We start from the raw sequence: 24,633 nt of genomic DNA on the forward strand, positions 1-24,633 counted from the left end.
CACAATTAAGTCTAGAAAATACCAGACGGCAGGAAAAGTTTTCGAATTTGATCGATAAGAAATTTATTTGAATTTCTCCAATATGGACGCCAGAACTAGGCCCAACGAACGTATTTGCCGTGACGAAGTGGTGCAGCTTCTTAGAAACCCATCAAATAAGCCCCGGCGAATTATATTGATTCTGGATTCAAGATTTATCCCTGAAGAACTGAGGACCGCCAATCGTGTGATGCCTGACATCTACATATTTTCCGGACCTTCATTACCAAATTTGTCAAGCGGGCCTTTCATGCCGCTGAATCTGTCCAATGAGAACTCGTGGGTTTACTCTGTTCTATTGCAAAGACCAATAGTTCGCCCTGCTTATCCTCGTCGAGTTCGCTACACTGCTGTACCTAAGTGGAGTCCTCTAATACGTACGCGAATGGGACGGAACGAGGTTTTGCCGGAGGACATTGGACGATTGATTCTGATGGCAATGATAGTGAACCCAGAATTAGACACACTAATGCGCCTCGATCCCATCAAAGCCATGTCCCTGATCCTACGCATCGCAAACTACTTTCTCCACTGAGTCGGAATAGTAACAGAATAATACGCATCGGAATTGTAAATTTACTTGTTATTATTGTTTTTATTTTTGGAGGGTGGACATCTGGAAGGAAGACATCTCTTCCAATGTGTTTCCCTAATATAAATGCAACTGAAAGTTTAACCAATTGTAATATTTTTCGATATCTTCGAGTGCGGTGGAACCATGAACAATCGCTTCCTGCAGCCGGCGACTTGTACATCACTCTTCATATGTCAGGCGGATTGTCGTTTATGAGCTCGATTCAGATACTCGATACTTGTCCCGGAGGCGGAGGAGCCGTTCGATGCCCGCGGATACTCGTGATTAATTGTGGGGCACGCGACGAGGCGATGCCAATCGGCTGCCCCAAGTGACAAAAATCAATGCAACTGCAAATGTGTGAGACGAGCAAGTGTGGCACAGGAGCGAAAAGGGACGCGGCTGACAGGAGCCATAAATCTTGGTCGACCCCAGAAGTCGCAGATGTCACGGGGCGACTGGTGCCCACACAGAGTCCCTTATCGGGGGCCAGTATCGGGTCTTCTGGGGAATGTACTCGCAATGGGCACTGGAACGGAAGTTGGCCACGATCAATCTCAATTAAACTGATAGCTACTGCGCGGAGGAGTCGCCTTATTCACTCGCCGCACTTATTCCTCGAAGGCATGTAATGCTGGCATGGTATTTATAAAGGTAAATCAGTTTCGTTTCGATCTTTTTGAGCCAAGTAGGTAAAGCTTTCTTTTCTCGCAAGTCTCATAATTGTTCGGTTACATCGTAAAGTGGTTAAAAACTATACTGTCTCTGCAGATAGGTACATATATTTACCAAATAAATGAAAATGCAACTGTAATGCTATAGGGAATAGCTCGAATGACCTCAAAATTTGTTCAGTTTATTATGTGAGTCGTACCATAAGTAAGGCCCAAAGTAAGGCCAACACCTCAGTCAGATTCAAGTGACAATCTAACACTCGCAAGCAGCTCTCTAAATTGCGCACATCCGCTTGAGCGCGGCAAAGGAGCCGCAATAATTTACAACAATATAGCGCGAATAAACGCGACCAGGGGCGGGGAAGAAGGGGGATATTGGCCATAAACTGAGCCAAGAGCACGCGTAATTTGGCCAAACATTTCCATTTCCATGCAAATGGCAGCCAGCGAGCGGCAAATCAGCGCCCATGAAAGCAATCGCAATTGCGTGTTGCACAATCGTTGTGAGTTAAAAAAGAAAAAAAAACAAAAAATTAAAATAAAAAGACGACAGACAACCTGCAGCCTACACAGCCCCGCAGAATCGAGAACCCAAAGCCCAGAGAACATGACATCAAATGGCAAACAAAGACCAATTACATGGAAGAAACAAACTTAAAGACAACCAGGCAAGATTTGCCCAGAGAAGTCGAGCTGGTTAACACTCTCTAAAAAACTCCAAAATAAACCTTGTCGAATAAATAGTTCAAGGTATATTTATTTTCATATATTTTTATTCTAATTGATTTATAACAATTGCAAGTCTAATTACTATTTGCAGCTATGATGAACACACGCGATGTAAAGAAGTGACAGTACCTCAACCAATATAGTGTCGCAGAAACCTCCAAACACATGGCACATGGGCGGCCAGGCAAAAACATTAGCCAAAACAAAAAGAAAACCGGGGCCACATTAAAGCCCACGAACTGACTCACCGTGGAAGATGCGTTGGACGTCGGATTGCCAGGCGCAGTTATGGTAGTGCAACATAGAACCCCATTTGGAAGTCGGCTGCGACTGTTGCATGCTAAACGTTGCTAAATTCAAGAGCGACCAACATTTATCACACTACGCCTATCGCCCTTTCGTGGCCCCTTTCCGTCGCTAATTAATGATAATGTCAGGAACTAATATGCAGAGGGACTATAGGAAAACTCCTCCGTCCGCCAGTTCGCCAGTTTATCATCAGTTAACGTTTTCATTAACCATATGTCACACGCACGTCCCTCGCCTTTTCCAACCCTCAGTTCGTCCCGGGGATCCGTGAAAATTAAATTATGCGCTCGGGGTCGCGTGTCCTGCCACGATTTCTGACCAACTTCGGATGACTCAAAAAATACATTAAAATGCATACACACATACACTGGCGAAAATAATGCTATCATTTGAATTTCTTTTTGCTATAGTAAAATGCAAAAACTATGGAAAAGGTTTGCTTGCTTGTTTTGTATACATACAGAGGTAATGTAAAGAGGCTTAAAACATCCTTGTTTTCATTTTATATCAGCCAACTTGTATACAAAAACTTTTTTCTCAGTCTCCTTCCTGTTATTCTAGTAGATACCATACCCATTTCCCATAAATATCTCGAGGATCCTTCGCTACAGTTTCGGACAGTTGGCTCGTGTCCCGGTCTAAAAGGTGTTAAAATTGTGCCACAAAATTGTTTGACCTCTGGGGTAGTTTTTATGACCGCCTGACTTTCCGATGGACACAAAAACAGGGAACTTGGGATCCTCATCCACCTCCGATTTCACTGCCAAATGATTACGCCGCATTTTGTCGACACTGAAGTTTATGTTTTTTTATGAGGCACGTGCCGGTGGACTTGAAAGGTGGTCAAAATTGTAACTCCATCGAGACACGCAATATTCCAACTAAGGGATAAAAAAATACACATATTTCTGCTAGTTTACAAACTGTGAAGATCTGAATAATTAAAAGGAAATCAAAAGGTGAAAAAACACATGTGTGATTTTAAGAGGTTTGGCACATTCTGTAGAGGATTATGTGTTTTAATGAATAAATGATAGTTTAAAAAAAACAATGAAGCTGCAATTTAGATATATGTGTGTTTTGATTACCTTGCAATTGGGTGGCTCCCAAATGGCAAATAATGGGACTTGCGCAATTTAATTTCGGGGGCCTCCCCGTTGCGGGACCTCTTAACCCGTGCGACCTATTTAACCCACTAAGCCGGTAACCCAGTTTCTACACAAAAACACCAAAATCGAATACCGAAATTTGCACATCACGCCGCCGCGTACTTCGCCTTCAATTAGCCCAAGAAACTCACGCGCCAAAATTGGCAGTCTGGAGTTGCGTAATCGCTGGATTACCTGATTGATGGATTGGTCGGAGATCAGAGAGCCATTTGGATACTCGTAGGCTAATTCAATTGCTTTATAATTGAACTAAGGAGGCGCGACGGGCCGGCTCCGATTCAGTTTGGAGCGCTTTAATGAGCCAACTCCGATTCCAAAAGGCCGAGCACACATGCCGCTCAGCAGGTTTTCTGACTTTCGAGCCAAGTTAATAATCTAATGGACACGTTGTAATTTTTCCCGTACTCGAAATTGCCCAATAATCGATTCATCCGATTCGATTTGGACTTGGTTTCCAGTTGCGGCCACAATTGAAAATGAAATTTAATGCCGAATTAATGGGGGAGTTTGTTGTGAAGTCTATTATGGGGAAGTGATGATGCGGTGTTTTGCCTGATGATGGATTGCCCCCCACGCTAATTAGCCATAGCCCAATCAGTCCCCGACTACGAGTCCCCACACCAATCCAAATCCAATCAGACAAACTCCAATTTATTCGATGCCCGCGCATAAAAAACACATTCATATGGTGGGCTTAAAATGTGTGTCCTTTGTTTAATTAGTGCACTGAAAAATTAGTCGAAAATAAAGCCCCGGCGAAATACTTAAGCGGATTAAGCGGCGATTTATCAAAAGCAATTAAAGATCCCCGAAAATGCCCCTTCTCGAAATTTTGATTCGCGGAATGCGTTAGCGATGACAAATAGTAGCAAAAATGTTGGGCAACAAAATGTTTATAATGCTGCTAAAAGCATGTTTGTATCTCGCAGATACAAATCGCAGATCGCCAATCCGAAAGCCAAATGCCGCACTTTGCAAAGTGGGCCAAACAGGCAAGCAAGTACAGTGACTATTCGGAAGTTTGAACCAGTTACAACTGTACTAACTCGCAGTTTGTAAAGACATTACCGAATGGTGTTGGGTTGTAAAGCAACAAGTTCGCAATCCGTGTATCTATAATAATAAAAATCTGGGTGCTGCTGTTCTTAGAGCACATATCTGTAAAGAACAAAACTGCTTTCGAAATGCATTTCGTCTTTAGCAAATAAAATATTTTAAGTACGTCCACTGTATCGCTGTGAGTGTTTCGTCGGCCGAACTGGCAGCACATTTGCATTACCTAATAAAACACACATAGTCCGCAATCCTTGGCCTTTCCCCCAATAAAACAGACTTTAAGCAGACCAACTGGTCGGCTATCCGGCGGAGATCAAAGCCCCTGTATCGGTGGCAAGTGGCGGTGAAGTGGGTCCAAAATGTCCACCAGGGGCTACTAATTACCCTGTGGGGAACGGGAACAGTGGCCAGGTCCAGATCCAGAGCCGGAGCCACCATCACCATCTCGAGCACCTTCAAAGTGGAGCAGCCAGTCGTCGTGAGGTTCGCCTTGCGCGAAGCGTCGTCAATATTTGTCAAGCTGTCAGTTGGGTTGACATTTTCGTTTGATCAACGGGGGCAGTGCATGCGGCGAGTGGACACTGTACAGTGGCCACTACTGGGAGCCGCCAGGAGTCGGCGTTTTGTGTTGTCGCTGACACACGGAGAGATAAAAATAAACCGAGGCGAAAACTAGTGCACGTCCGATTTTCCACCGCGGAGACACAATTCAAAGGTGACACATTAACGAGGCAGAAATACAAAAATACTGGAGACAGGCCAAGGTGGACCTCGATTTCGATTTCGACTTGGTCTGGACTTGCGACTGGGACTGGGACAAAAAAGGTGGAAGCCTTGAAGCGATTTTATTGGCCAACTGACGGAGGAAAGGCTACTTTTGCGGGAGATTGCTATCTCTGAGATAAGTGGCGAGAAAAAGATGTTCGCTGCAGAGTTTTGCATTTTATCTCAGTAAATTCCCTAACGTATTTCAAGATCCCATACTTGAAGATAAAGAGATCTGAACAAATTTGGTCCACTTGAAGCAAATGATATAGGTCGTTATTAACACCACACTTATGTTTTCATGGAAAACTTTACTTACAATTTTCTTTAAATTTTTCGCAAAAAATTGTGCGTTAGTCTGGTCGAAAGACCAGCGATTGCGACTCACCCAATTGGCTACCAGTTTTCTGCGACGGATGATTTATTGCAGCGAGCGGCAGAGATCAGAGAACATAAATCATAGAAATATTTCAATATCATTATGAGACAGGGAACTGCAACTGATAGAAGCCGAGAGCATTGATGGGTCTCTCCGCCGGTTCCTCAGACGAACCCTGACTAACCCCTGGCACCTGAGTTGGGAAACACTGCCCCCATCCGCAGAAATATCTCTCTTCATTACCAGCTGATTGATTGAGTTGGCCAAGAGTGCAAAAGCTTGGCCTTCGACGGCCGGCAAAAATGCGGGCAAGTAAACTTCCGTTGCCGGCTGACTTGCTGACCACTTGGCACACTTTTGCTTTTCCCCCAGACCATTCCATCTGGATGGATGAACTCAGGCTCAAAGCTGGAGACCTCTTGACTCTGCCTCCGCGATGAGTCACTCCGCAAAGTTGGCCAAGTTCAATAACAGCTGGAGATCGAACGCGAGCGTTCCAAAAGCAAAACGAGGCAACCCAGCACGTTTAAAAAGTGTTTTGTGGCTGCGTAAGAATTTGTTAACGGTCGTGTTTAGAAGCTGGGATTCCAAATAGAAACCAATTATATTGGAACACTCAAAAAAAAATGTTACATGCTTACATAAGAATCGAAGAATCAAAGTATTTACATTGTTGTGCATGTCTTTTCGACCTTTATATTTTGTAGCCTACTCCCTCTAAAAGTATGGCAACTTTTTCTGTCAGTGCATTCCCTCTAGTATATTTTTGTGAATGAACTCAAACCGAAACTCGAGTTTCACTAAGTCGATGGCGTGGCGTGTGGATTTTTATGTTCCCTCAATGAAATGGCATTTAATTAGCATAATTTTTATTGATTGAATCCCCGAGAGAACAAAAAGAGCTGAGCAGCGAAGAAGAGCCGATGGGCGCAGAGGTCGCCGAGGCGAGTTCTTTCAACCTCGATTTGCATAATGCTGGCACAGATCCGAACCAGAATCGAAGCTTAAGTCGGTATCCGAACAAAAGGTGTTGCGTGGGCCCTAATCGCCCCTAAGGAGAAATAGAAATAGAAACAGAAATAGTCAAGTGTTGTCAGCGAAATTATGATCGAAATTAAGATAGTGCTGTGCGCCTGGGCTAAAGCCTCGCATATCTGGCACGATCTGGCCGGATCACTGCATTATTCATGCCACAGACATCTGAAATTTGTTGTCGAGTTGTCGGCGCATGTTAATCGAAGATCGATATGCCAAGTTTGATCAGGGGGCCACAGAGAGAGTGTCGGCTTATGTTTGGCCCATAGTGAGAATTATGGGCGATCGATGAACCTGATCGCCATCGCCGCTTAATCAGTTAACACACTCGGCCATGAGATCACTGGGGAAATTTTAGTGAAGACTGCGTGTTAAACGGCAGAGGTATATGGTGAAAGATGCCTCATAACATAAATCAAATATTGATCGAAGCAGTTGTAAATTTGTTGCATTACTAAATCAATATCTAGAAAGTCAGATACCCTTTAATAAAACTGGGAAGTTATTCATCACTCTTTTAGCATGTAAGTTAATCGAAACGGAATGAACAACTTACTACCAATATTGAGGTACACCGATTTATTCATGACTTTTTTCCCACACAGCTAACCCATTATCTCTATCTCATCGAAGTGGTTCTCTATTTGTTGGCAATATAGAGAACAACAAACACCGCCCCCTGAGTGCACCGCCCCCTCGCCTTAACCCCCTGACACCGGCAGTGCAACACTCTTGCCCCACTTGCAGTATTTCTATTTCTATTTCATTTTTGCAGTTGCATTTTCGTTTAATATTTTAATTAAAAGGCGAACGTGAGTCGCGACTGGGAGCCACCGAGTGCTCCACATGCCGCCGCTTTTGGTGGCATGGCTGCAGGTGTCGAAGGTTGTCGCTGCACCACCACCTGCACCACCTCCCCCTCGGAGAGCCCCTGGAAAGCACCTGTAGCCTTTGTACATGCCGTGTTAATCACCAATAATAATTGTTAAACGAGTTGGAAGCGAGTGGAGCACAAGGCTTTTGGCGTTTGCATGAGTTATGGGTCTGCGAGGCAAGGAAGCTTAGATCAGGATATATATCTTCGATCCCCCAACCCCCTGCTCCCTCACACCGCACCATTTGGCCATGCCTATTGGCCATTTTGGTTATGCGATGAAATAATTTAAATATTTGCGGGCAGCAGCGGGAGGCTACAGTGAGCACCCCCAAGAGTGGGTTATGCAATGGCTTTTCCAGGGGGGTTCATGGGGGCTTGGTGGCTTTGGACGGGCTGAGGGGATCCTACTCTGACAGCCCACGCGTGGCTCTCTCTCGGATCTGGCTTATCCCATTTACCATTTTTGGCTATCGACATCGACGAGCGCTGGCGGGCAGCCTCCAGCTTCGATTTTCGCTCTCGAGCTGCAAGTCTTAACCACTCCTGCCAGCTTCTTCTGCTTCTTTCCCAGCTGCTGATGAGGCAGCCAAGTTTTTATGATTTTTTTATTTTTGATATAGTCTTTTTAGCGGCGGAGACAAAGTTGCGCAAGACGCGCCTCGCCTCGCCTCGTCTCCCATGGCAGATTCTCAGATATATTTCATTTTTATGATTGTGTCTATTACCAACAACCACGCACGTTTCGCCGTCTTTCGAATTAACTCCAATGACACGGGGCATGGATGTTTTTTAAACGAGTTTGATCGGCTGGAGCTTGGGTACGGTAGGGATTGCGGGATCAAACTGCCAAAGGAAGAGGTCTCCTTGCTCAAGGAACTAGATTTATAAGGGTATTTAAGGTTCCCTTTGCAGCTCTTGGGATTGTCTGATTATACACTAGAATATATAACTTGCAGTTGTAATGTAGTAAATAATGTTTATTTTTTATTACTATTACAACTGCAGGTAGACTTATGCAGGTCAAATTGGTAACATACATAGTAAAATGACGAGAACGTAACCTAGAAGTTTGTTTCCCTAACTATCGCTAATATCACTAGTACTTATTAGGTCACAACTATTTCTCCCTGTGTACCTCCGCTCTGGTGTTGTCGACGTTGTTAATGTTGCTGCTGTGTCTGTGCTGGCAGCAACAGAAAGAGCTACAATGGCAACAGCTTTTTGAGGTGTTGGTAATTGATTTTTGTAATATCTTGGCTGGCACTCATTTTTGTTTGGCTTTTTACTGCAACAACAAACTTCCGAGATGCATCTGCGACATCCGTTGAAGCTGCAAGAGCAACAAAAACTGCAAGAGCTGGCAAAAAAAAGGCGCGCAAGCGTGCGAATTCAATTGCCCAATTGTGGAGCTAGTCACACTTCCCTCCCCTTAACCCGCTGATGGTCCCCTTAACCCCAGAATGGCTACGCCTGCGCAATATGCGCTGCAGTTGCTCCCTTTCGGCCGCTTCTCTTATTGATTTCTGTGGTTTAGTTTCGGTTATTGTTGTTATTTTCGGGCTCTCCAGTGTTTACAAATCGCAAATCTTTGGCATCTAGATTTTTGGCTGCTTTTTTTCGGTGGGTCTTACAAGTTATTGTTTTGAAAAATGACTCATTTTTTGGAGGAGCATTCGCAAATCGAGGGAAATCATCTACAAATCATGCGGCTGGCAATCTCTGACACACACCCGCACATTGGCGAAGAAATACGCCAACACCGAAGATGGAAACTCTGGCGATTTTAATCGTTGTCTGGGCCAACCTTTTGCCATGGCCATAATTGCCACAGCTTTGGATTCCTATTAGCCAGCGTTTAATATGCATTGCAATATGACATTTCCAGTTGTCAGTCTGACTCGCTGTTTCTGACTCCCATTTCTCGTTCTCTGACATGTCATAGCGACACTCAGAGAAAATACTCTGTTTTATTCAAAAAAAGACTATAAAACTAAGCTGGAATACTTTCAGTTTCGCTATACTCTAGTTTGAATGACCGAAAAAAATGACTGAAAGCTTCTTTTAACTATTTCTAATTTCTAAGGTAGCTTTCATGACTAAATCACTCAGGAATTCAGGGTTAATACCATTGTTTTTTTCTTACCTTACAGGAACATGAAATACTGATCTATTAAAAAGATTTTGTAGCAGTATTTATTGGCAGTCACTGTCACAATCGCAGTCACATTCACAGCGGTGGCTGTTGTCGCCGGCGTGACACTTTACACACACAATAAATCAGTGCGCGCAATATGGGCATTTGACACTCTGGTTGAGAAGCTTAGATGGATGTGAGTATTGGATGGCTTGGGGTAATCCTAGCCCCTGGGAAGTGGCGATCGGCAGTTGGCCAGCCGGCGGCTAATGGGCCACCAGCTGCGTGCATCCATTCCGGCTAATTGGAAACGCGAATTGGCTAAATGGCCACCGATTGCAATTGAACAATTAAAGACGAATTTAACATCGACAGCAGCGCAGTTCAATTAAGTATATCATAAAAACAGAACGATGGCCCAGGAATGGGATGTGGATCAGAGATCGAAAATCGGAGATCTCAGATCGGACGGTCAGAGGATCGGAGGATCGGAGAGGAGCAGCGGCCACTGAACACGGACAATGCAAATTGTGTGGCCACGTAAAAGCAAATAAAATTAGAGAGTGACCGGCCAGATTCAAGCATAAAAAGCCAATAAATTCCAAACGTCGACATTTAAAACGCACACTTTAATTAAAGCTACTTTAAGACGGGCTGCAGCAACCCAACCAACAGGCAATTTGTGCAGCACTCAAGCTGCAGCGGCAACAGCAGCAGCAACAGCAACTGACGTGTTTAAAATCGCAGATCGTGCCCGGGTAGGAGATATATAAACACGGGGATATATAACTCACTCGCTCCGATCTGTGCGGACAAAGCAAATTTATGTATGCCAAATTGATCGATTGTGACGGCGAGTTATATCATTCAGCAATTATAAAGAGACGGCGAATTATCATTGACAAATTAATGGGCACAATGGATGGATGGATTTCACCCGGTCCCCAAAACGATGTCAAGCACTTCGAACGGTAGCCCCATGCCAACCGACCATACCATACCATTCCATATACGCCATATAGGGTTACCCGAGATAAAGATTTCGTCAACGAGATTCATTTTAATATTTTCTGAGCCGGGCACAATGAAAAATCAACTGAAAGCCGATTTCCAGAGAAAAGAGCAATAAGAAAAAAGTTCATAAAAATATAAAAAGTAAAATCCATATAAAAAGTGTCGCGGGGAACCGTGAATAATCTGGACAGAAATCGGGCGTCGTCATAAAGCGTGCTGGAATTTCGGATATGAATATCACTCACTGCACAGCCACGAATCTTTTCATTTCTCGTTTTAATTGAGCCAATAAAAAACATTAAAAAAAAACCCTCATAAGGCCATTAAAATCAGTGGAAAATCATAGTTAAGCAGTGTCCACAAACAAGCATTTTGTTTGTCTTTTCCACGGTGGCATATTGATATTTCGTTCAAGTAAAAGGGAAATTTTCCCCAAAGGGCTCCTCCAATCGAGACTTCGTTAGCCACTTGGACAGCTTGGTCAACTTGGTCAACTTGGTTAGCTTGGCCAGTTAAAGGAAAACAAATGTCGCAGCAGCAACATCTGCAGAAGCCAAACGGTAAGTGACTGGGCAACTAAAGTGTGTAAATATTTGTTTAATTATGCTCATGTTAGTGCAAGGCATTCGAAGTGCTTCAGAGATGTCGGTCGGTGGAATGTGGAATGTGCAGTGTGCATTCAACCGAATTGGAGACACTTAAAACGCAACGCAACTCCATGGGAAAACGCCGTGCTTTCACTCTGCAATCAAAAGTGTATTCAGAAAATGTATATATTATTGAATGCTACTTATTCAGAACTCTAAGGTGTTAAGAAATGCCTTGCGTTCCAATAAAAAATATATAATTTTTATAATTTTGAGATTTGTGTAATCTGTAATGTGGATCTATCCATGTAAGATGTAATGTTGTTCATAGTTTCTACACTCCCTGAAATCGATTTGATTGCCGATATCTTTACCGCTTGCCAGCAACCGCAGCTGTGATCCAGAAATGGCAATCATTTAATTTACACATTTCTCAGGAAAATATCTCCATTACAGCGGCGATACCCAACTATCAATTACTGCAGAGATCCAAGCTGGAGAACAGATGAGTTATGGGCTGGCATTCGGCGAAACTGCACAGTTCACCGACTAAATCCCCGACTTCGGGCTAACAAATGTGTCGGCCATTAGAAATCGCTTTGCACTAATGTGTTACAAATATTTCATTCGGCCAGGTTTCTGCTTTTTTGGCAGCCGATCGCGCTTCTCAGGCGGCTTTTACAGCGGCCTTACACGTATGGAAAGCACCGTTAATGCCGTCAACATTGTTGTGATAATATGTTTGGTAAATTACCGGGACATATTTCTGCTACCAGTTGCTACTTTGCCAGTTTGCTACCTTACTTCTTGGCGAGGAGACAACTTCATCGTTGGAACCATAAATATGTGCCATTATCCGGCAATGCTCGCCCGTAATTATTCATTTTTGTGGTCGCCTTTGTTGGGCAAATGCGTTTTGACCCACTAAGTTGAGTTCCTGGCTAGGTCTTTGGCTAGAGATGGTATTTAGGTTGAGGCAACATCGATTGCACACTAAGTTGCAACGAAGCCTTTAAAAGCGCTTTCCCTGGAGAAACAAGATCTTGGGTTACACTAATATTTCCACGGAGCCTTTAAAATATATCTTAAATATAGTTTTAGCAGTATTGTACCTTTGTGCGGCCCTTAAAACCACATAACCGATATAATCGAAAGCATTATCTATTGCTTGCCAGCTCTATTCGCAAGTTAACTTCAGTGGCTCTTTGCACATCACATTGTCAAACAATGGGAACAACAATATATCTTGCAACACGAGTCAACTGTCGCTTTTTATTGTCGTCCGTTTGGGCAGACCGAAAAACATTTCTTTGTTTTCGGCAGTTTTGCATTGCAAATTGCCACAGAAATCGCGGCAGTTGGAAATGTTGCGGAAAAACTCATAAAAAGACAGATACTGAAAAACTGCCGCAGGCAGCGCATTCAGCTCATTTGAAAGTCAAATAACTTTGGTTGCTGAAAAAAAAGGAAAATCGAAACTATTAACAAAATCAGTGGATCAAGTCCGCCAGCTGGAGATACTCTATCTCTGGGATTCCTACGATAGGAACTTCTCTAGGCCGCCAAATCCGTCGGTTACTTGATTAACTCTTCGTCAGGGTACTGCGAAATCCTCCCAACAATTTTATAGAAAAATTGCCTGTTTTGCATTTGAGTTGCGGCCTTTTGCCAGTTGATTTCGGCTCAGGAAAATTACTCGACCGAAATTGTTTGGCTAAAGTGTTGCGCCAAGAGGCCTAAAAGCCTAAAATGCCATAAAAAAACGAGGGGAGAAACTCGTACTTAAATCAAAAATGTTTTAATTAACTTAGGTCCCGTGGTTTCGGAGAAAACAACTTAATAATTCACAAGCAGCATTTTTTCTCTTGCGAATTGGACTTGATTTGAATCTTACAGCCAGAAATTATTATCTTAAATAGTCGCAAAATCGTTGAGTTATTAAGTCTACCAAAATTAATTTAATAAGATATCAGCTTGAAAGTCAACAAGCAACATATGTACTTTTAACTTTAGGATCTTATCATTTGGCCAAAAATTGTCACGTAAAATAAAGAGACTAATGATTTCTGGGATTTCATAAGTGAGATCTCAAGGCGGATGATAAAATAAAAAACACAACATTCAACGCGCCATATGTGGCTGTCCACAATGTTGTACGCATTTTTGGTCATTCGGTTAATTGGCAGCCGACAACATCCCAAAGATTTTCTGTCACAAGTGTGAGTTTCGACTCGTATATTCGTTTGGATTCTCGGGCCTCGAAAATGGAATAAAAACGAGTTCCTAATGAATGGCCGGCCCAGCAAGCTCACGTTTTGAGGTTCCCCGAGAAGTGGACATAGAAATAAAAAACCCAAACAACGAATGTATTTTGATTGTTGTTTGACGCATGTCAGCTGGATCTTAGCCGTTGTTGTTCAGCTGGCGCCACAGAAATGTCAAAAATAGTGCTCTACAAGCTCCACTCCGAAGGTATTGGCTCGGGTGCTGGAGTGGGGGTGTGGAATTGGGTTTTCCGTTGCAGCTCCACAAATGATCAGAAAATGAAGTTGTTTCGCTTGTGCGGCACGTGCGTTTGCTTTTCGGATTTGAGCCCGGAGTTTCGGTTTGAGTTTGACTTGAATTCGCTTTTCATGTCTCGAGGCACGACAAACGGACCCATTGACATGGGCCAACGCAGTTGGGTGCCCCTCGGAAAACCCCCTCCAGAGATGCCCCTCCTCATGGAGCACCTCATGTGGAAAGGTTCCATGTTGAGTTAACTAAGGCATGACGTTGAAGCTAGTCTTGCAATTAGTTTGATTTTGATGCTGGGGCATTTCAAATATGCTGATAGATGATGTCGGGCCATGATGGATCGCCAAGGAATGGCCCACTATATATATAACATGCGGAAAATTAAATGGCAGTGCTGAAAATGGAGGAAGTGTTTGCAGGTTTTATAGCTCATAAATCAAAAAATCAAAGCAAATCGTTAACCGTCTAATTATTAAGTCTTTTTCGAATTAAAAAATCGCATCAAATGATTAGCTCCTGATAATCTCTTTACTCCCCCAATTCGCCAGATAAAACGGTCATTTTGACTTTCAATTGGCCTGGCTGTCGTTTATCTCCGTATTTCAGCCATCTCGACAGCTTGTGGCCATATCAGATATCGGAGATCTCATTGTGCGATCAATGCTGTGCTTCATTAGTCGGGCAATTAATTTTTCCGTGTGCCATAAAAGGGTACTGTGACGGCAAGCAATGCTCCTCCTCGGAGGTTCCAATCCCCCCTCGGAAATCCATGGAACCGCAGAGATTGAGTAATAACCTAACCGACTAACCGGCAAACCGCAATTCACAATTGATTTATTTTCTCTTCTATCGGGGGAACTAGACAAATACGCGACGCTTGGAAAGTGAGCCACACTTCGTCATCGCTGGCAGTTGGATTAATTTTGAAATATTGCCGGGCAGTCAAACGACGTTTATGCGCATGTAAAGTAAACGAAACCTCTCGGCGCGAAGGGGGTAGAAAGGTATCTCCAGGGGACACAAATACTCACTGCAAGCTGGCCAAGTATGAGCTCGAGCACCAGGGCCACATGTGAGGTGGAGGTGAGTCGTATTCGCTGAGAGCTGGCGCTTTGATTTATTGCCAAAACGCTAATAAAGACAACAAGCTGCAGGCCGTCGGCCGTTCGACTTCGTGCTGAGGCCTGGGATCTTGGATCTGGGATCTGGCACATGGAATCTCATGGATCTGGACAGGATGTGCCGCTGGCCAATTGACAATCATGCTCGTGGACCGCCATAAAACACGTCTAAGTGCAGGGTGGGTATCCGCCGAATACCCTCACCAGTCATGTACAGGAAATTCTTGACGTTAACTCAAATTGGTCATGAGTTACCGAAAAACACATAATTGATTTTTCAATATATAAATAATATATATCAACAATATAACATTTGATTAGGCTCAATAAATAACTTAATATGTGTTGAACCCCTTCCAAAAGTGTATTCAACATTCTTCCCTTCGACTTTTTCGCCCAACCAAGTTCGTTGCCCAAGTCTTTTGTGCTAATTAGGCAGCTCCTTCTTCGGCAACTCCCTCCACTCCTCCCATTCCAGCCACCTCCTGCACCCCGCTACCACCGATCATGGCTGACTCAGTGACCCAGTTAAAGGTCCGAGCCAACTTGTTTTGGCAAACATGTTCTAGCTGGCAGATAAAGGCTGAGATCCAAAGGGGGAACGGGAACTGGTCTTCGCAGCACTTGTTGGTCCAAAAAAGTTGCATCATCATTGCGGAGGAGGCGCGATAAAAGAGCTTGGACGGCGGGGTGTATATACAAAATTGAGGGATGAAGAAGGGGTTGGTTGGGGCCGGAGGTTAGCCAACTATTGTACAACAAGCAAACGCGCGCCTGGCAGCAAATGATGCCATGTTATATATTTTCCGTCCGTCCTCCTTTATTTTTCCCCAACGTCGGCACATTCGTGCAGCTCAGATTACTGCGGGGCGATAAAAATGACTTGCCAACTTGCACATTTGGCCAAGAGCTATCCGCGGATTTGGATTCGGATTCGGATTCGGGGGAGCCTCTAAACTCTCGAGAAAAAATGTCGGACAGTCCGGGCCAACTCGTTGCCCATGGCAAATATTTAGATAGATTTGACTTTTCATGTTAATGGCGCGCTTTCAGCTGTTCATAATTAATCGGGCGTCCGCATTGAAAAAGTGAGGCATTTTTATTTGCCAGTTTACCAGCGGAGCAGACTCCGACTCGAAGTCGAAGTCGAAGTGGAGTTGAGTGGAGTGAAGTCGAGCGGAAAGATTACCAAATACCAGAAGACATTTTTTATGGCTAATTAAATGCATTGGAATCGCATGACTGCCAGGTATCGATGAAGCCACTTGCAAAAACTTGGCAAAACTTGAAAAATAGTTCTTGGAAGTTGAGCACATGAAGAAAAAACTTTAAGTGGATTAGTCTTATTATAATTAATGTATGTTTTGGCTTTATGAGAGAACATTTAAAGTTAGATCTTTATTTATATAAAATGTAATTGTTTTTACCTCGAATACATTGCAGTTACATCCCAAGACGGTGTGAATTTTTTACTCTGCATCAGATCAGATCTAATTGACTTAAATCACAGATTCCAGCTCGAATAGATCAAGCCGAAAAGCCCGAATCAAGTTTATCGGCGACCGTGTTAACAACCTTAATCTCTCGGTTTCTCATTAATATTATTTTTTGGCCAGCATCCGAACATGATTTAGACTCAGTCCGCCGCCGCCGACTCATAAATAATATAAACAACGAAATCAGCCAGAGAATCGGGCGATAATAATTATTTATGAAATATGCACGCAAGCTCAGATTTTAATTAAATTCGTACATGCAAACGGCCAACTGTAGGTTGGACTTGGATTTGAATTTGGATTTGAGCTCATTTCTAGAGCGGGTCAAATCGATAGAGCCCAGATAAATACACTTGAGACCAGAGACAGCAATGTTTATTAATATTTTGTCATAATTTTCGGCGCTGCAACGTGAGAAATTATTTCTGTATTTTGACAAGCCGCACTAGACGTTCAGTAAATCGAAAGATAAATCTCGCCGATAAGTTCGCAAGCGGGTCAAGTGCAGGGGTTTTAATTAAAGCCTGAGGATCGGGTCGGATCGGGGCTTTATCTCAAGACCTGGCCGCAAATTTATTGGCCCACTCACGCATTAAAATCATTTATGGAACTCATATCGCACGCCACGAACAACGAACAAGCGGCACCGATAAAGAGCCCCGATCTGAATTTATTAAAATGCCATTTTCGCATAGCGAGTGGCGGTTTTTCTCTTATTTTTCCCATATTTTAGACACATATATTTTTTTGTCTCTTTTACCGCGCCATGTTCGCCCGCTCAACAAGTGCAGTTGGCCTGGCCCAAAGTGTTTGCCCGATGCAATTGCCATTTTTGTGGCGTGGCAATACAATCAATTTTTAATAAATTGTGGAAATATTGCTTTGAAAGCATTTTGCATTTTCATATGTACAATGGTGTTCAAATTAATAGTTGTGGAACTTGTATTATGTCTATGAAAACATACTTTACAGGCTATTAATCAAAGTTTTAATACCCAGGGAAGGACATTTTCTCATGTATGAAAACCGATTTTAATGCCGTTCAGGCATACAACTGGTATACAACTGGCGATATCCCCCCACACATATAGCCGGATATGATATGTTTTCTATATTCCTTTACAGTAAACTATTTTTAACTACACTATTAGAAACTTGAACACAGCTGTGAGTATGTTTCTTGGGGCTTTTATTGCGTGGCATTATTTAATGACAGCCTGTCGATGGCGAAGCGATTATGCCCGATTTGACCTAAGGATTTGGCAGAGATCAGCTTCATTATGCGACAAATTCGCCATCAATTTGGGTAGACTTTCATTCATTAGGCGGGACTTTGCTGTATTTACGATGCTGTTTACACCCGGCACACAGCCAATATCCATCAAATATGCATTAAAGTTATTATCCCTCCTCCTGCAACTCTAACTATCCATAAAAGTGGCAATTAAGCGGCTCAAACGCATATCTAGCATGTCGCATTCGAGGATTGGGAAAAACAGCCCAGACGGAAGACCAAAAGCTGAAGACCAACAGCGAAGACTGAAAACTGAAGACTGTAGACTCGACGTCTGCGACAGTTTAGTGGCAGGAAAATAAAAAGAGGGGACAAGAGCGGGTTTCAATTTCGGTTTTAGTTTGCTGACTTCTGACGACGGCAGACTGAGAGCTGCAGCTCGTTAAAATCGGGCTTATTAAAGGCGCGCGTCGTTTATGGCACATGAAAATCATTTAATCGATGGCCATATTTGGCCCCGGACTTACTGCAGATTTTGGCAGACAGTCGGGATTTTTGCGGCACCCACACGCCTCTAATCACAGACACTCGTTGACTGGCGTTGAAAAGCGCGGAGAACCATCAAATTATGGCCCACAAATCGACGGCAAAAGTCGCTAATTATGGGCGCTAATAGCGGCAAATAAATCTGCTAAGCAATTTCAATTTGTTATTCCGCTGAGTTCATAAATATGCACGAGACACCGGGAAATCTCCAGCTGCACTTCAAAGACTTCGGGCCAAAGACTGGGTCTAATTAGACAACTTGGTGGGAAAATAATTGAATTACTTGCTCGGGAATTATAATTTATTAGCGTGTGCAGAATTTCAAAGTTGATCGATACATGCGAAGAAATAATAGTTGGTTACTGGTTACATATAAACATTTTAATGATATAAATAAAGCTTTCAATTTTATTTTTATTAATATGACTTAATCCGAATGACGCCATTAAGGTAATCCAGTTTATAGTTAAGGGAAGTATTGCAACCTCACAATAGCGTTGAAAACCAACGTTATGTAGAGGATCGCTTGTCTGGGCAGGGCCTTCAATGTGGCGTTGCAGATGACGCCATGTCCAGGTGCTTTGTTGCTACTCTGGCGCACAATGACTTCGGCTACCTCGCAGGGTTCAAACGGCGTGATTGGCATATCCATTTGAAGCGCTTGGTTCTGGTCCTGAGTTTCTTCAACCTGTTGCAGGCTGGCAAGCTTGAATGGTTGAAATCGCTCGGCGAGGCGCGCAGCGAATACCTCCGCTAGGGCGTCAATGAGCGGTGTCCTAAGGCTTTACGCGGCTGACGCTAATACATTTCGCACCATAGTGAACTGGCTCGAGATGGAAGAGTATGAGTTCCACTGCTACCAGCTTAAAGAGGACAGGCCTTACAGGGTATACAGCTCCGATGCGCGTTGGTGCTGCACAAAGCCGCATAACAGATCTAAACAAAACGAACTAAAATCGTAAATCATCTTTTGGTATCTGGTAGAAGTGCCTGATACGTGTTACGTTTATATGTTTATATCTCTTTGTTTAAGTGTATTTATTGATCGTATTTTATTGCTAAGCCGACAGACATTGATTAAATGTGTTTACTCAGTTCAGAAGAGAAAATAAACAACATAAACTGTAATTTAGCCATACAAGTTGTGCTCAATTGAAAATCAAGTTTTATTATTTTATCAGAATTTTGAAGAGATCGGCCCATCCTCAAGCATCATTTTTGCGAATTAATTGCATGACCGACAATGATAAAAAATGTATACATGAAATTCTCGAATGGAAAAGGACACAATGAGCCGAAAAGGATGGGGAGCTCGTGTATCTTCGAATCTGAAAACCCCATGAGGAATTCGTTCTCCACTCCTCTGGCTGCAAATGCCAAGCTCGCAAATACAAATGCTGATTGCCAATATTCACATTAATCTCCCGAATCCCCCGGTCGACTCCCTCCCCAGATTCTCTATCAACAAATATCTCACGCCACAATGTTTAAGATGCCAAAGCGTTTTGCGTATTAATCGCCAGCAGCGAGCTCTTGTTGCTGTTGCTGCTGCAATCGAGTGGAACGTGACGGCGATCGAGTGGCGCCACCTGCCGACCCGAACCCCGAAGAAAATATCTTTGAGTGGATAGAGTTTCCCGAAAGCATTTCATACCCCAATTGATTTAAAGATGCTGCTCGAAAGCAAAAATCCCCCAAATGGTTTGCCGATTTCTCAATCTCAGTTTTTGAATCGCAGCTTTTTCGATTTTCAAAACAGAGTGTGTGTGACTTATGCGGGTGCCAAAAGGAGCACACAAAAAGCAGCCGAAATGATACCAACAATATCTGCAACATGAATGACTCGTTACGCCTGACCTATGTTGTTCCTATTGCTGGTGTTGCTAGTTGCTGATGTTGTTGCTGCTGCTGCTGCTGTTGCGGCTGCTGTTGCAGTTGCTGCGGCAGTTTGTTGGGTTGCTGTTGGGCTTTGGCCGCAGTTTCCATCGACGCCGTCCTCAATTGCCCCTCTGAATGGCGTCCAATTCGATTATTCTAACATGAATTATAGTTCTTGTTCGTTGAATGGACAATTATGAATTTATCATGTTCAATTTCTGAACAGATATTTTCTGCTCTTTTTCCATTTTTTTTGCTGAACCTTCGGCTGTGTCTCAGTGCAATTGGCAATATTTGTTAGCCGCGCCAAAAGTGGATTTCGCATTCAGTTTTTCCGCTCGTACATAATTAGTTTTGGCCAAAATATGTATTTGGCAATTGCTTTGGGAATAACACGAGAATAAATGGAAGAATTTTATGCAAGTATTAAGCAGTTTCATCGCATTATACCCTAATTTACAGACAATCTGTTTTTCCACGTAATTCAGTTCATAGATCGCATGCTTCGATTACATCACTCACCGTTAAAGTGAACTTGTGCCATAATTTAGCAAAAATTGTGGGTCTCATAAAGAAATGAAACATATTTATTGAATTTAAATGCGGTAAAAATAAGGGGGGCAAACATTGCGACAAATGCAAATGAAAATGGAAGTGCAAATGACTTTGTTTTGTTTTTGGCTTTTACGATCGCAGGACATGAGTGTGCCGGAGTGTATAACCGATAATATAGTGTCGTAAATCGCAGGGGGAAATTAGTCATGGTGCGTGATAAATTCGCTTTTATTTGCCTTTCGTGTGAGAATTTTCGCCCTGGGTCGAAAGTATTCAATAAGTTCTTTGTTGCCCATTTGGTTTTACTTTCCGCTGGCCGTTGACCCGTCCATTCACCGGTGACTCGTTTTTACTTTTTTTCGACCGCCGATCCAATGTCAAAGTTTCACTTTTCAACCTGCAACCTGTTGGGCCGATTCTCTAAGTCCCGAATGCTGCGGCTGATTATGCAATTATTGGCAATCACTTTCGGGCCCGTTTAGAGCAGCGGGCGGCCCCTGGCTTTTCGATTTTTTCCACTATTTCTACGGTATTTCTACAGGCAACACAAAGAAAAGGGAAATTACATAAAAGTGAGCAACTAAATTTTCGCCGGCCTGGGATTTCTGCACGTTCGCAGCACGAAAGCGCGCGCAAAAATTCAGACGCCGGCTAAATCGCCACGAATTGATCGCAAATGAGGGTTAGAGTTCAATTTTTTCGGCCTGGACCGGCTCGTTTTTCGCTTTTCTGAGTCTCTGGGTTTCTGAATTTCTGTGCCCAGGAGACCTCGGCTCTTTATGCTTTTCAGCTGGTGGAGAGCGAAAAGCGGAGCTAATGGTGTTCCGCAGGCCTTATTGTTAGCAAATATTTGTGTTATAATGGCGCAAGGTTTAGCAGCTCCCAAGGGGCTAATGATATGGGTGAACCCGTTTGCACCGAGGGTTCAGAGGGAGGTTGTGGGACTACATATTTGATTTATGCAGTAGAAGTAACTCACTGAAGGAAAAGGGTATGTGGCTATCCACCAGGCTGAGCTTATACCATGTGAAAGCAGTGTCAACTAGGCGTATGAGTAATGAAAGTTATTCATACGTAACGTGGTCATTGTTGGTAGGGTGCCCCTCTCAGGTTAAATATATAAAATTTAGCCAATTAACAGCATGAAACTACACACTTTTAAATGCAAATTCCACTGTTCTTTCCATTACTGAATACGTCTTAGTATTGGGTCTCCTATTCACTCATTCTCTTAACCCCATTTGACTCGAATGCGGTCGATGCTTATCGGCTGCTTGTGGCACGCATGCGTTAATTGTTGGCATGGGGCAGCAGCAACAACAACGCAACAACCAAACAGCAACTAGCAACATCAACAACCATTGGGGACAGCAACAACATCCTGCGCGTGCCCCCAAAACATACAATATATCAAAATCTAACACTAGCGCTGGATATCGCGTTCGCCTGATTGCGCCTGGCCATAAATCATTTCCGAGCCAGGTCGCGTTTGCTCTTTTCTATATGGTATACTCGCAGTACTTGCAGTGTGCTATATATACCCGATTGCCGATTGCAATCATCCGAAAAGACAGCACGCACGCGCGTCTAAGGATAATAACCAGTGGGTTCACAAAGTGGGTGCAAAGTGGGACGAACGGCATACAACTTCATTAGAGCTTCGGAAAAAAGCTGGCGCAAAATTCGCGAGCTAATATGATTTACGCTGTGCGACAGCCGAACAAGTCTTTGCACTCATTTCAGCAATTTGACAATTAATCAATTGCCACAACAGCAGGCATTAGTCAGCCATTGAGTTCAGGGAAAAAGGAGGAAAATCTAAGCACTTGGATTAAAAATACCCTACAAAGAACATAGCCTTCGCCTAACCGCCACGTTAACTACTTTAATATCAGACAAGTTTTTCCAAGGAAATATGAATAACATTATTTCGGGGGACAACATTTTTTTTAAATTTAAGGAATATGTATTATATTTTATTTTTTAATCCAATACCAATTCAAACATTTTTAATTCAATTTATGTGATATCTTTAGAAAAGAACTCCAAGGTTCCCTGAATCTGAACTACTCCACTGCCCAAAGGGTAACCATTCGATCCAAAGTTGTCGTTTTTGAGGTCAAATGCTTGCCAAGATTTTTGCCTTTGCTATTTTTACGTTGGCTCCAGTGTTCCGCGGCTCAGTTGTTCAATTGTTCATTTGTGCAATTGTTCAATTGGCTGGCTTTTGTTCGAGTTCGGGTTCAGAACGTGCGGGTGCTTTGGCCACATAAAAAATCGAGCGATCTATCTGGCCATCGATCGACTCGAATTGCCGTGGCTTTATGTGTGTGTCTGCTAAGTGACATGTGACATATTGTCAACGCATATTGCCTGACGATCATTTGCATAAATTCCGATTCCGAACTCGAATTGCAGTCTTGCCAACTGCAGGCTGCAACAATTGTGTTGACAAACATTGTTGCTACACATGCAACGCGTCTCGCGAGTGACAAAAATGTTGCCGGCTACAAAATGGCTAATTGTGTAAGCATGGTAAATGTTATTTTCGGTTTGCATATGTCGGCGACTAATCAGCAATTGTTGTTGCTGTCAGTCGTGCGGGGTGACAACTAAAAACTCAAGCAAAAAATATATAAACAAAATGCTGCCAGTTTAAATGGTAAAAGAATGGCGAGTCGACAACATTGTTAATAAATTCTGGGTTAACCGACTTTCATTAAAAGTCGATCCTAGATCATTGAGATATATAAATAGTATTCCAACTCTCTTTCAGGCGTGTTTTTTCACACCAATAAAATTCTGCTTGCACCTCCGATAATTCCATATGAATGTGGCAAGGTGCAGGCGGTCAAAATGTTTTATATTAAATTTCGGTAAGTTATTAAAGCAACTAACCCCCAAAGACCCCAAAAGCAACATCCACAACACATGTTGCAGTCGCCAGAAAAAAGAGAGGAAAATGAAGAAGTAGTTGAAAATGTTTTTTATGTTTGCTGCCAAATAAATTGTTGCTATTTATGTTTTTCGCTGTGTGTGAATAATTTAATTCCAATGGCCAAAACGTGACCAATTTGGTTTATTTACACGTATTGTGCATAAATTGCATTCGTCTTGAGTTACGGGGGAGCTGCACAAAAAGAGTAAAAAGTGGTTTTAAGGCTTTCGCTGCTATTTTTCAGTATCAGCCCACGAAAATAGTAAATGAAGCCATTAACATGCCGCAAAAGGAGAACACGCACTGCCAGCAATTACCTGGATTTTATGTCTTCATCCAGGTGGAGGAGCCTCCAGCCCGCCAACCACCCACTGAACCACCGCACCACATCCTCCCCCATTGCGTAAACATGTTGGCAACAAATTACGAGAAACAACACCTTCTATGGCCGGTTGTTCGTCGCATGTTGCACGTGCAGCAGCAACATCAGCCACATCAGCAAACTTTGGCGGAGGAGCGATACTGAATTTGCATTTTAAGTGAATTCTCTTCATTTGTAGTTGTATTTGGGCCGTTTTTTACTCGCTGCCGTCGCTCTTTGAACACGTGCCAATTAGCCGCAGCAATTTGGCCAAATTGCAATATGTTGTTAGCTGTTAGCTGTTGGCGTTGCCAGTTGCCAGTTGCACTCTTTATGAAGTTGTCGCCGGGCGGCCAATCGAGTTCTCAGCGCAATTTATGTGGTAAGTGGGTGAAAGGGAAGGCAAATGAAGGGGATGCACTTCCGTATGTATTTTGACATCTATTTTTATTTAGTTTAACTTTATTCTTTAGCTTTTCCTATGATAAGTGAGCTCCCATTAAAACTTTATTCAATTAAGTACACTTGTTACTGGTATTGACAAATCTCGTGATCAGCTGAATTACTGCTCTCTGATCCCCATTCTTCACTGGTTGTATATAAATGGATATTAGGCTAAAAACAATTATGCAACTCTGGGGTTAAT

The 24,633-nt window shown here is 43.0% G+C and overlaps 1 protein-coding gene across 1 annotated transcript; it reads left to right on the forward strand.

The window, feature by feature from the left end:
* On the forward strand, nucleotides 1-715 carry LOC117140805. Its single transcript, XM_033303904.1, has one exon. The coding sequence runs from the start codon at nucleotides 83-85 to the stop codon at nucleotides 572-574; it is 492 nt and encodes a 163-aa protein (XP_033159795.1). The 5' UTR covers nucleotides 1-82; the 3' UTR covers nucleotides 575-715.
* Nucleotides 716-24,633: the final 23,918 nt, after the last annotated feature.

Source organism: Drosophila mauritiana, chromosome 3L, assembly GCF_004382145.1.
Source record: "Drosophila mauritiana strain mau12 chromosome 3L, ASM438214v1, whole genome shotgun sequence".
In the NCBI taxonomy this organism is placed as follows: domain Eukaryota; kingdom Metazoa; phylum Arthropoda; class Insecta; order Diptera; family Drosophilidae; genus Drosophila; species Drosophila mauritiana.

What these genes read in the sequence shown, in the direction of transcription:
- LOC117140805 (XM_033303904.1), top strand. Translation starts at nt 83, where the DNA reads ATGGACGCCAGAACTAGGCCCAACGAACGTATTTGCCGTGACGAAGTG.